This window comes from Belonocnema kinseyi, chromosome 3 (genome assembly GCF_010883055.1).
Source record: "Belonocnema kinseyi isolate 2016_QV_RU_SX_M_011 chromosome 3, B_treatae_v1, whole genome shotgun sequence".
Lineage (NCBI taxonomy): Eukaryota > Metazoa > Arthropoda > Insecta > Hymenoptera > Cynipidae > Belonocnema > Belonocnema kinseyi.
Genome location: NC_046659.1, coordinates 15028211 through 15042547, shown reverse-complemented (window position 1 = coordinate 15042547; position 14337 = coordinate 15028211). Strand labels below are relative to the sequence as shown.

Below are 14337 nucleotides of genomic sequence, written 5' to 3'. Positions count from 1 at the left end.
GGTCCTAAAGTATCTGTGAAAAAACGATACTTTTACACATTTTCTCTCAAATCCTTCATTGAATGGACTACAGAATATAAATATTTTGTAGAAAAACCCGACTTTGTCCAAACAAAGAGAATAATGTTTTAATGACGTTTACAAAATATCAGACAAAAATATTCGAAATTGGGACCAGAATCTTACATCCCCTTTCACAACTCTAATAAATCCCCTTAGTGTTGCAAACCTATAATCCAGGGGTTTTGAGCGAGAATAAATTTGATTCCAAATACTCATTTCCAAGATATCTCATTTTCATCACCACGCCGCCTTACTTAGCACGGAAAAATTCTGTCTCACTCATACATCTGAGTAGAGGTTCGTGGTGTTGGAAACGGCACACATGTCAAAAGAGTATTTGCCGTCGAATTTCCGTTCGCTGAAGAGCCCTGCTATAAACCATCATACTGTATGATTACCGAGATGTGAGGGGTTGGACGTTGGTACACTTTTCTCTCTAGACCACTGCTTAATGAAATTATATAATGAAAAAAATCACATTAAATAAAGCTTACATATGAGACATAATTTAATCAATTGGGAATTTCATTAGCTTTACTAATGGCATCAGAACTTATAGTATAATATTAAAAACAAATTACGAACTCTGATGTTAGTTGAAGTGGAGATTAGATTCAGAATTTAGATTCCTCTAGTTTTGAAATCAGTTAATTATTTTTTGATTAATACCTCAGAAGCCTCTGGAATGCCCGTTATTTTTATTCATGGTTATCAACTAGATCCTTCTAGCTTCTAGCACTTCAAAGTATACCAACTTTTCCACCTATAATAGGGTCCTGTAGTACTGTAATTTACAAAGAAAATAAAAAAAAATTATTTGAAATTGCGCTTATGTTTATTGGAATGCTCGATATTCAAAATGAATGATGCGCCATTAAAGATGTTGCACTTTTTTTTGGCATGCTCGTGAGCACATCAGTGGTCACTGAGGCAATATTCGTCTTTGAGCCGTCCTAAGAACGTCCCTATGGCACCAGTTTCTGTTCTGTATCTGTTGAGTAGATGTTTCATGTCCAAAGAACGACCTCAGAACGTGCTACATCCATTGGAATGCAGAAGGTGCCCTTGGGACGTCTTTCGGATGTTTCAAACAAGTCTCTTGCCTAAATGTCTACTTGGGAGTGATGATCCTATTAATTAAACTGTATATGTTGTTACAGATCACTTAGAAGAATGGAAGCTAGTATTTTACGGTACGGATACATCTTTGGACATTGATAATGAGCTAGGTAAGGATGAACCTGAAGTCAGTGGTCTACCTCTTCTGGAAGTTCCGGATGATACGACAACAGGTGCCCGGCAGAATATGGTGGACATGGAAGGTGATCCGTTGATTGGAAGTCAGCAGATGGATCGAGTCTCGCATTCAGAAGATCTGATACAGAGGCCGTCGAACGAAAATCAAGCAAGTGGAGGCTGCAAGATTTCAAATGGTGCTCATGGGTGCCTAGGTGGGTGCCTCATTCTTCTCCTTATAGTGTCCCTGATGAATAGGAATTTTGACTGGATTAGCATTATTGATCAAGAACGGTCTTTTAGTGAGAAGTCCCTCTCGAAATACTTCGTAAGCAAAATCCACCTTCCTTAAGACGTCGATTTGAATGGAAGTGAAAACTTTGATGCGAATGTATGAATGTTAGGTAATATTTAAAGCTTCGATAGCTTATGATAATCTGAATATTCAAAACGTCATCGTTTCGTTGTGTTTGACACATCTAATAAATTTTTTAGAGTGAACCGCTAGATGGTAGCATAAGAGACAGGCAGTGAAATATTTGTGTGAATATGTGAATTTTTCACTTGTCATACCTAATACAAGAAAATGGCAACCTAGTGAACAAGATGCGATGAATGATATTGGGACGTCCCTGATTCATCCTTAGCTCCTATGTATGTCTAAGTGCTTTCCCGTGAATTTTTGATGACTTATTGAGATTTTATGATTAGAAACATTCGCAGGACAGCAAATCAAGTAACATTGATCGTAACAAGTAATCACCTTAATATCTATATCAATGATATTTATATTTAGTGCGCTATGTGTTATTAGATTCAAGACATGCAACAAAGTGGGCACTCAAATCAAAAGCCTTCCTTAGAACTTTGCGAAAACAACATACGGCAGATTTTTTGATTTCTTATAAACGTCTAATATCCCACAGACATTTTTATAAAAATGAAACGTTTTTATATAAATTTTATATAATTTGATAATTTTATATAAATTTGATATTAGACGTTTTTAAGACGTTCTAATCACACATTATGACTTTTTACCCACTGGGAACTTAAAAGTAAACAATTCAAGAATTTATTTGAAATGATAATATTTCCGACCTAGGTTTTCCCTGATCTCTAATGAAAACTTTTTTTAGAAAAAGTATGAGTAAATTGAGGAGTTTTTTATATATACTATAATTAGGAATTGCTTCTAACCAACTATATACTATACAAGGCCTAAAACAATTATCATTTTGAGCTTCATAAATAATAAAAACATAAAAATAACCTTTTTAAGAGAAAAAGGAAATTTGGAAAATCAACTTTATATAACTTTTTTGAGGAAATGTTCGATCATAATAGAAGTCAGGAATTTATCGTGTGCCTATCACGATGAGCCTCAAACGTCTTCAACCTAAAAGTTGTCGAACTTAATGCTTCTGTTTAGAAAGCATCTTTCTGATGATTCATAAGTATTTCAGAAGCAAATATAAATCTTGGAGATACTTTAATAAAAATAATAATAATAATAGTATATGTGATGTGCCACAAGAAAGGGCGACTAATGCGGAAAACTAGAATTTTACAGGGCGAGCGATAAAAGTGGAGCCCTTTTCTCAGTGAAAGGCGACTCCTAAAAACCTGCCCCTCTACTTACAACTACACTCTTACTAGTCGTGTCGCAGTATCCCAGCAGTGTCCCAGTAAAGAAATAACCAAAAAGCATAAATATATAAGTATATTTAATAATATATTTAATCGTATATTTAATCTAATAAGCTATTTTATAGGTACAAATAATGCTTAACAATTTTTTCTGATTTTTTGCTAGATAGATCAACTCCGAAGCTATCGACAGAGATCAAAAACAGATTTGCGATATTTTCCGCGTTAGTCCCCTTTTCTCGTGGCACGTCACATATTGTGAAACAAGCGGTATACACAGTCGATTATCAAGGAGCACGGCCAATTATGCAAGTTGATAATCGAAGTAGCCCCTCTGTAGCACGCGATATTTTTCCCAATTTCCGCAGGCTGCAAAGTGCGACTATGCTTGTTAGAAGACTCAGGCACATTTAGTCCATGGCGATGTCCAAAATCGAGAAAACATTAACTAATAGCGAATTCGGTTATCCTCCACTGGTACACTCCGACCTGCACCGATGTAGGTCGGAGTAAGAAAGAAGAAGTAAGAAGGAGCAAGATGGAGTGGTCGGAGTGCTCTTCGAGTACGCTAGTGAAGGATAAGCGAATACGCTATTATATTCTTCTCAAAGAGCATGCAAGTCACAAGTTCCAGCTAGGGTATTGTTGAAAACATTTGTTTTGCAATTTTTTTATTCTTTATAGTATTATGTGTAACAGGAATTGGAATACAATTTTTTCAATAATTTAGTCACATCTTCGGCCTGTCACTTCTGCGACATGTCACATCTGCGGCTTGTCACATCTGCGGAATGTCTCATCTGCAGTATGTCTTATCTGCGGCATGACACAACTGCGGCATGTCTACCTAGCGGTTTCTCTCCCGCGTGGCATTTCTCACTGTGAAATTGACATTTTTGTGGCATCTCTCCTTAGTAAGAATTCTCACAGGGGCATTTCTCCCTTCCAAAAATGTGTAATGTCTTATTAAAAATGGCTAAACTGAGGAATGTCTTCCTGGACTAATTATCATATCAGTGGAATCTCTCATCCGGAAAAAGTTTTCGAGTCCATATTAAAATATTAAAACTGCGACAAGCCTTCCCAGACTAACTGTCAATCTGCGGCATCTCCTACCACCGAAAAGTCTCCATAATGGCACCTATTATCCGTAGAAAAATCTTTAAGTCCACATTAAAGTGGCAAAAGTGCGGTAAGTCTCTCAGGACTGATTGTCACATCTGCGGAATCTCTCGCCCGCGGCAAGGCTCCCCAAAGGCATCTCTTATTTGAGAATAATTTTCCAGTCCACATTAAAGTGGAAAAAATGCGGCAAGTCCACGGAACTGCTTTCGCATTACTTCAAGGACATGGGGATAATGCCAATACGCCGAAACTCGACATCCCACGTTCGCGTGCTCACCTGGACCTTCTCATGCATTTCGTCCACCACAAATAATCGTGGTATCAGCATTTCTTACTTAATGCAGCGCTGCGCTAAGCCATTTTATTTATTTACTTTTTTTGGTTTATTTATTTATTATATTTGATCTTTTTCATTTATTTTTCAAATATTTTTTCAGCTCATCTTTCCTTGATGTGGCTGCTTCTACTCTTCCCTGCCCGGATCAACTATCTCATGTATGCTTCGTTACGGCAACATGTAATACCTGCCTTTTATTTATGTTGCTTTTCCTTCCCTTTCTCTTTTTTCTTCATACGTAGGAAATTTTCCACAAATGTGGCCACCGCATCCCAATTATCCTGATTTTCTCTCATCGTTTTGATTATGCGTTGCGGGCCTAATCGGTCGACTATTTTCATCTCTAGTACGGTCCTTAAGTCGCCCCATCTTTCACATTCAAAAAATGTGTGCTTCATGTCACCCTCCTTCTCAAGACAGTAGTCACATTGTAGGCTATTATTTCTATTTCTTCTATGAAGATATTGGTTGAAATGACAATGCCCGGGTAAAAATTGGGTGAGGTAGAAGTTCACCTCCCCGTGCGTCCTATTTAGCTAATCCTTTATATTTGGGATAAGTTTAGCGGTCCACCTACCTGCGTTGCTGCTCTAGATTCTTTCTTGAAAAATAATTATACTCTTATCTCTAACTATTTTTTTAAAACAGTCAATATCTTTCTCCTCCTTTCTTTCGTAGATTTCTTTTCTTTCATTTGCAATACATCTTTATACAACTTTTTCTTGGTGCTACGCATAAGATTTATATAGTTGTTTATATTCTTATAAACTATTTTTATTTCAAGGTCCGTTGCGCTGTAGTTCACCTTGGTATTCATGTCCTGCATGATCTCTGTGATTTCCATCAGGTCTGTTTTTTTTATAATGGTAGATTTCGCGGCGTTCCTTTGGTTTGTTTGTGATCATCACGTAGAGTCACTCATGGCTTCTTCGATACTGAGATGATTCTTCCTAAGTGCAAATTCACGAGGAATACCTTTGCCTGCTCTTTCTTCTCATTTTCAGGTTTTTCAGCTGTCTCCTTGTCTATATTAATTTTTTTAAATTCCGCTTCCTTCCTCTTTTGTGCTCGTATAGCCCCATTTCTTTTTTGTTTTTTCTCTTTAATCTGTAGTGTAGGTATGGACGATTTGTCAGGTGATTTCGTTTTTGTTTTATTTTGCTTTCTCTCTTTTCGTTGTTTATTCCTTTTCATAGCGTTTGTATGCACTCATTTTTCTGTCCGACATTTTGCTGAGACCAATTTCGGATGCGATTTTTTATTCCAATCTTAAAAAAATTTATTTTATCCCTTTCCATCTTTACGAAACGACTTATTCTGCTTTGGTATATGCTGTACCAAATGAAATTCTCCTAATTTGGATATTGGAAAAAATTTAATTTAAATAAAAAAAATTTTATTTATACACATATTAATATCCGCTGAATGGATGTACACTATAAAAAACTGTCTAGGAGATCCTAAGCAGGTGCATTTAAAAAATGTATTTTTTAAATCTTTTTATTTTATAATTTGCTTTAAGAATATTCTCAACGCGTTTATACACATTCTCAATTTGATTTCAAACCGAATGTCCCTCTATCTCTTAGGAGTTGTGATTCACGACTGACTCAATATTTGAAAGGTATTATATTTGTAAATATATTCAAATTTTGTATTTATTGCTTATACGAGTAAATTATTTTGAGGGCTAATCTACTGTCTGCATTCTTCGCTTGTTTCCTTCATTCCTAACGGTTCCCTTTCAAGGTTCATGTTCAATATCTTCTTTTCTCTCTATGTATTTTTTTAAATCTTGCGTGTGGCACATGCCCTTTTCTTGTTCTTCCCTAACATCCCATAGAGTAAAAGTTCCCGGTTGTACTTGTTTCTGCAATTCATATGGGCCATTATAGAATAGTAAGAATTTCGCTAAAATTTTATCATTTTTGTCTGATTTGTTTAATACTTTCAGAAGCACTTTGTCGCCTTCTTTAAATTTGTTAATTTGTGGGTCCTGCTAAATAATTTTGCCCTATTTTTACCCCTTTTCAATATATTACCGTGGGCCATTTCTATTTTCCTTTTATACTCTGTATCTGGCGACCTGGGCGGGAAATGCACCTAATTTTCCCATGTTCTCTAAGGTTTTTTATTTGAATGTATTTTTTATGGCATGAATTACGTTATGCGATGGTGGGTTTCATTCATGCAGGATTCTATTATGCACGCCTATTTCCAACATGAACTGATCATCATCCGTTATGATTTTATCAGGCTTTCCAAATTTTGGAATGTGCTTATTGAAAATCTTGTCTATTGCTGCCTTTGTGGACATCCTTCTTAGTAGATAGAGGCATACAAATTTGTCTGTTTTGATCAAACATTTCTAAGAGATCAATGAATTTGTCTAAAGTTTTAATCTCCCTAATCAGAAACGCGGTTGTGATTTCGTCCAAAAAATGTTTCGATAGTTTATTAACGATTTCAACTTCCGATAGCGGAGGAATCAGATCTTTTGCATTGGTAATCATTTTAATTGCATATGCGTATTTTGATAATTTACTCGGATAATAAAATCCATATTATAGGTCGGTTCCAATTTTAAAGCGAATATTACCGTTGCAGAATTTTGAAATAAGTTTTTCCTTCAAAGTGAACTCATCTTCATATTAAGTGGATACCAAATTCCACCTTTCTTGAGCAATCCTGTCTAGACATGAGTGGACCACGAAATTAAAGGCATGTTTTCTCACAACTACCGCTCTGAGATACTTTTTAAAATTGCTTAAAAGCATCATCGGCCTTTCTGTACCCGATCCGGAAAACTTATGAATTGGATAATTTCCTAACCATGGTATTTGGTAATTCGTTTCTCTTGTACCTCGGTCAATTTTCTTTTCAAGAAGCAGCTGGTGTTCCTCTATATCTTTGAAACGTCTACGATTTTGCATGCTATTTACCATTAATTGTCCTTGTTCTGTAATGACTTCCTCCATTTTTAGCTTGAGAGTACAAACACTTTCCTCGATATTCGTAATGTGTTTCTTAAAAATTGTCCCTTGTTGTTTGACATTTCGTTTCTGCTCCACCATACTATTATCAAATTTCTCGTTAGTCACTTTTATATAAGACGGTATTCTATTTTCAGTAACAGAAATACATTCCTTTATTTTAACCTTTTCCTTTTTTATTACGCGAATCAGGCTGTGTTGTCTATTACCAGTCCTATCCATGTTTTTTTAAGGGGCTACGCCAGTTTCTCGAGTCTAAAATCAACGGTTTTTCGGGATTAAAAAAAACTGCGTGGTCTAATAATCTAACATTTTGCGATTATATTGAGTACCCCTTAAAACAAAATGCTGGAAAATTTTAAATATAAATGTTAATCTGAAGCCGAGTTATATGTGACGCTGTGGAGGTCCTCAAAGAAAGTTGAAAAACGGCTGCAGTTGAAGGTCACGACAGGATGCCTGAAATCAAAAAATTAAAGGATGAACCACTATCTATTGAAAATATTAAAAATTAGAAAAATGGCAGCGTCTTAAAAAAAATTCGGTTTGCATGAAAAAACGCGCGTTTTTCGCTTGGCAAAATTTTATTTTTTTGACAATCAAAAATATAGTTCTTCATCCGATGCAAAAGCATATCCCGGATACCCATATAAAATTTGAAGTTGATCAGTTAATTAGTTTTCGAGTTAAAACTGCAGCCATTTTGAAAAATGCATTTTCGAGAAAAACGCGTTTAAAGTTTTAACTACTTATTCATACTTACAGTTCTTCTGCTATTCCAGGGTCATAAAATTCGCCTTTCTCTTGCTCATAAAATGATTTCTGCTCAGCTGCAGCTGTTCTACGAGCTGTCCGAGCCTCCTTCATGATCTCTTGGTGCCGTTTATCAGCCAGGTCCGTTATGCCTCATGTTGCACCTCTCGGCATATTCCCATGTGCTTAGTATGCTCCCATTTCAAAATTATTTATGATACGGCCATATATTTTCAGGAGATTATTCTTAGAACAATATACTATCGAAATATCTAACAACTTGTGTCTTTCTCGACATTCTCGCTATTTTCAGGTAAGGTATCGCTCGCGTTTCCTTCATCATTTTCATTTTGTGCATCTTGCAATTCTAATTCTACTTCGTTATTCGATTCGTCTGATAGTTCTTCAAGCTCGACATCCTTGTTCATGTTTTCCAACATGGATTCTGAAAGTTTTATTTTTCTTTCACCCTTCTTCGACCTCTCCTTCTTTTCATCACCGTTGTGCGACTAATTTGTTTATTAAATTTGTTTTTAGAAAAAGCATAAAATTCATCAAAAAATTAATAATTTTAATAAAGCTATCATAAAGTTCCTAATTTAAAAAGTTGACATGGAAAAAAATGAATTTTTCTGTCGACAAATGCCTGATTAATGCATTTTTTTTGTTAAATTTATTTATAAAATTATAAAATTGATAAAAAATTATGAACTTTGCTTAAGTTATCATGAACTTTCTAATTAAAAAGGTTGACATAGAAAAAACGAATTTTTCTGTAGACAAATGCCTGATTAATGCATTTGTTGATTAAGTTCGTTTAAAGAAATCATAAAATCTATCAACTTATTATAAATGTTGCTGAAATTGTCATGAAATTCCCAACTGAAAATACTGGAATTGAAAAAAACAAAATTTCCTTTCGAAAAATGTCTGATTACTGCATTTATTCATTAAATTTGTTTATCATATAAACAAAAATAATCTTAAGAGATCATTTTTTAAATACAATATTGTTTCTATTTAAATTTTTTGCAACGTAACTTGAAAAAACGTATAATTATGGAAAATCCTAGAAAAAATTCCTTAAACAAATAATTTGTGTATAAAAATTTTGTTTATTCATTATGTAATATTGAAACATCTTTAACTGATGTTACTCTATACAACTAACGTGATTTCGACAATGTGCCTGTTATTCCCAGACACCGGGGGCGTCTAATAAAAACTGGCCATTTGTTTCATCATATTTGTTTATTTATAAAGAAATTGAAAACCTAAATCAAAAATCAGGCTTGACAACCCTCTTAGAAATCTTATCAGCTTTATTTCGATTTTTTTTGTTTAAATTGGTCAATGTTTGTGTGATCTATGTTTTTTTCAACCAAAAAAGTAATTTTTCCCCACTGTGCAGCGCACAATGGGGTGAAATCAAACAGAGAGGTTCAAAATGGCATTTAGAACGTATTATACACCGATTTGAGATTTTCGTTGTTAAAAAATTCAGGACTAAATTGCATAGTAAATGATGAGAGCAGATTTTGTATTTTTTTATTTTTATTGTAATGCAAACTGCAAACAAAATGTCGATTTTTTAAATTTAATTTTTTATCTTCTAAACAAAATTTTTTTAAACTTCTCGTCCCTTGAATTTAATGCATAGAGGTGTAAGAAAGGTAAAAAGATTATTAACTTACATAGTTGTACGTTATAAATAAATTGTATTAACAAATATTTGACATTGGGAGTTATTCGTCTTCAAAGTATATTTCTGCTCTTGAATTTCTTGATTTCATCGTTAGGATGATACGTGGACATTAATATAGAAGATTAAATGTTATTTGTTAATTTTATAAACTAATAATATAAACAAATGCACATTTTTGCCGTTTCTATATAAAAGGAAACGTTTTTTTCTTCCTACTTCGTTGCAATTATATTTCCAGTGATGTTTTCTGAAGAAATTTTTGCCACTCATCAATATTTGTTTATTTTATAAACAAATGCACATTTTTGGCTTTTTCAAGCAAAAAGAAATCGTTTTTTCTTCTGAGCTTTCTGAACTTATATTGCCAATGATGTTTTCTGGAAAACATTTAGCAACCTATAAATATTGATTTATTTAATAAACAAATCATGTGCCAATAACGTTTTTCTGGAAAATTGTTTGCCATTTATCAATATTTGCTTATTTCATAAACAATATATATAAACAAATCAACATTTTGGGTTTTTGAAGCTAGAAGAAATCATTTTTTCTTTCGACCTTACTGAAATTGTATTTCCAATTATGTGTTCTGAAAAAATTTTGGCATGAATTAATATTTCCTTATTTAATAAACAAATTATTTCAATAAATTCACATATTAGTCGGTTTTGAGCAAAAACTATTTTTTTACTTTAAAAATAAATTAGGTAAGTAAATGCACATTATAGGCATTTATAAATAGAAAAAAAGATCACTGGCAATATGATATAGCAGCTGAATGCGATAACAGCTATACTTGAATTTTTGATAATCACTTATTTTCTGTTTGTTTTAAATTACCTCGCCAATAATGAATGAAAAACAAGGGACTTACAAAAACACAAGAATGCCGCAATCGTTCTGTTATCTCAACATTAATACCACGAAAAACGCTTTATTTTTGTATACAAATGCCAAAAATTTAGATTTGTTTACACAATTTTCTTATAAAATGACCACGTCTCACAACCGTGAGATAGGTGGTTACAGTCTGTAACGGAATCAATACGATGATCGGGCAAAGGTTTCGTGCACCCTGAGAACACGGAGCGATCTAAGGACTACCACCTTCTGCATTTTTCCCGCAAGTGTTTCAGCATATTGTTGACACGCAGGGATGCTTTTCAGGCTATTAACGAGTGAAAGCTTGGCACCTCTAAGAGCGCCGATGATAAGGACGATTAGTTCAACAGAATATTCCGGGTACAATCGTTGCAACTCCCTTATAAGGTGCCTATATCTCTCTTTCTTTTCATTCTCTTTGGCTATGGCGTTTTTAGCAGCTGCTGCCGAAAATTCGATAACGAACATGATTCGCTTCTCGAAGTCAAGAAGAACCATGTCTGGCATCGAGTGTGCTCGTTCTTCTTCCATGGAAATACTCCAAATGAATAGAGTACTACCGGGACGGCAAGCATGTTTGTTGCAGATACTTTGTTTCTCGCTGACAGTTAGGAAGACCAAATTTGCCGGATCAGACGTTTGTATCTGCTTCGGAGAGTATCCTTTATAGATATAACATCCTAAATGCGGCTCTGTGGCATGCCCACGTATGCATAAGTCTCCCGAGCGCAAAGGGCTCAGAATCTTCAGGGATGCCATTAAGCATTCCTCGCTTCCAATAAACCTTGGCGCATTTGTCTACCCCAAATTCCAGTCCAACTTCCTTAGTATATCGGTCGACAATCCCTAGAGCTGGATATAGTTGCTCTTTGTTTTAGCATAGATCTTAACATCGTCCGTGAACTTTCGATCTGCAGGTTTGCCGCACAAGTACTCATCGGAATGGCGAAGTGCTAGAGATAGTGTAAATAATATAAGGCAAAAGAGGAGTGGGCTCATGGTGTCGCCCTGAAAGAAACCTCTCTGAAAGGTGACTTTTTTAGTTGTCACACGATTTTTTCCAGATATGACAGTAAATCTGGTTTTCCAAACCGGCATCAATCTCTCTATGCACCTAATGATTTGCGGATGAACCTTTAAGTTTTACAAAAGACAGATGATAAGTCTATGGGAGGTCGAATCGAAAGCTTTCCGATAATCAATCCAGGCCATCGATAGGTCACGCTGGTAGAATGCTGCATCTTTTCAGACACATCTATCGATGAGCAGGTTCTCCCGACATCCCACTACGCCTTTCTTTGAGCCTCGCTGTTCATATATTTCTTGCCATACAGGTTCAATTGCCCGAACAATCCTATCATTTAGGATAGCTGTGAATATCTTATGCAGTGTGTTCAGACAAGTGATTGGCCTATAATTCTTCGGGTCAGCTAAGTTGCCTACTTTCGGCAGGAGTATTGTGCGCCCTTCCACCAACCACTCCGGAATCGGCTGTTCCGACTTTAAATATGAGGTGAAAATACGGAAAGAATGCTGATGGGTTGAAGAAAACTTCTTCCACCAGAAGGTTCTGATACAATCTAGTCCCGGTGCGGAATAGTTGTTCATCCATATTAATACTTTATTCACCTCCTCGGTAGCGATGGGTGGGCATTCTTGATCAAGTGTTATGAGGGCATCACACAACTCCTTGAAGTTTTTAAAATTTTCTGTGTCTTCGTCCAGTCTATGCTGCACTTCCTAAACTTTTTTCCAAAATAATTTGACCTCTGATTTGGGCGGGTGGTCGACAGTAACTGGAGGGTCTTGGAAGAGTCGAGATGGGTCAGAGAGAAACTGTTGATTTTCTATGATCCACCTCTCCCTCTCTTCTAGACTTCTCTTAGCGTCAGATAGTATCCGTATTTTCGTAACAATATGCTACCTGATGGTCAGCATCTTTGACTTGTTAAGTGTGTGATAACGAGTCCGGAGTTCGCGCGCGAACTTTCGAACCTTGGCAGTAAAATTCCTGCTAGATGTGATGTAGTCAATCACACACTGAATGCGGGACGCGTACTGTTTTTCCCAGCCTATCTTTATAGCAAGTTGATGCATTCGTCTTTTGGTCTTATGATCAACCGTTGGTTTTGGTTTACGATTCGCATCGGCCAAAGCTCTTACTGCATTATACACACAATAATTGATAGCCCAGAGGTCGGATTCTTCGGAAAAATGTTCATGAAGCTCATCATCCATTTCAGCCAGATCTTTAGGCTTGAGAGAAACCTTGGTGTTGATGTTTCTCCGGGTCATAAAGCATTGCTCTTCCTCTATTTGATGCCTGCCCGCGGTTGGTCTTAGTGTCGCCTCTCTTTCTCTGTTGCCGGCTTTTTCTGGGTGTGGTAGATTAGGCGTTCCGCTTACATAGCCCCTGTTTCTGAATAGTTCAGCATGGTGATGCAGACGTTGCTGCAAAAACTGCGATAGCGCCGGGTATTTCTCGCACCACATAGCATGCAGCCGCGCCATGTAATACTGTTCAGGGGCCAAATTCGCATCGTAGCACTCTATCAAGTCGTGATTTAGTCGCTCCGTCCATCTCAAGGTCCCGAAATTCCGCCGATCCATCGCATTGAATCCATTTTCATTGGCTCTCTCAGCTCTAAAGTGGTCGGCATTGTTGGCCGACCCATTGTTGGGAGCTCTGCGCGTTCTGTTGTTTTGAACCGCACTCACTACAACTATGTTTAGTGTTGTCAATGTTGTTCCTACGAGAAGCCAGGGAAAGGGGCTCGTCCATCCTTGTGGAGCCCCGCATGCAAGGATAAGGCTGCGTACTCTGAGACCCTGGACAATTGTCCGCGACTGCCCATTTATTTTCGTAACCATATTTAGCAGAATCCCTTGGTACAGGGACCCTCTATCCATAACCCGAGGACACGTTCGGTGGCTTTGTCATAGGCCCTTCGGTTTGATTCTAGAGGAATCAAAACCGAACCAAAATATACAGGGTGTCTAAAAAGTCCCGGGACGGTTGGATATTTCCTCAGGTAAAATATTTTTCAAAAAAGTGAAGGTCATTCCTGAAGTAAACTTCAATGAGGAATTTAATGGTGACCTTCATTTTGACCTTCAAGTTGACCTTCGTGGCTTTTTGAAGGTCAACTTCGTTTTTTAAAACGAAAACCCCCTTTTTTACATCTGCAATCGATAGAGCGGAAAATTCTACGTTCAGGTAGGTACCCAAGTCCTAAGTCAATTGTGACGTTCAAGGTCAGTTAGAGGTTATTCGAAATTAACAAAGTTTTCCAAGAGGTCAGTGCAATTCCTGAAGTAAACTTCAACGAGAAATTCATTGGTGTGCTCTCTATTGATCTTAGTGCTTATCTTCAAGGTTTTTTCAAGGTTATTTCTAAACAGTTTACGTTTACGTTTAACATTACCCGGGAACAAGGAAGTGGACGTAGTAAATTCTGTTTCCTTAGAGGTGCTTGATTAGCGTGAGTCCACTTGCCTCTCACGTTTCGGGGTGCTTGATTAGCGTGAGTCTCGTTGCCTCTCACGTTTCGGGGTGGTTGATTAGCGTGAGTCCCCTTGCCTCTCACGCTTCA

At 36.4% G+C, this 14337-nt stretch overlaps 1 protein-coding gene across 17 annotated transcripts in view; it reads left to right on the top strand.

The window, feature by feature from the left end:
* The window catches only part of LOC117170335 (furin-like protease 1), a 1188597-nt gene that overhangs the window by 931733 nt on the left and 242527 nt on the right, over positions 1-14337 (top strand). For 16 of the 17 annotated variants that reach the window (XR_004466767.1, XM_033357070.1, XM_033357067.1 and 13 more), the window contains one exon: positions 1224-1514. Coding sequence is in view for 15 of the 17 variants with exons in the window: in XM_033357070.1 (XP_033212961.1) it covers positions 1224-1514 (291 nt within the window). In the remaining 2 variants the exon portion in view is untranslated. Of the gene's footprint in view, positions 1-1223; positions 1704-1794; positions 1897-14337 lie in introns of those variants that run through there. The other variant, XR_004466766.1, reaches the window with a different exon arrangement.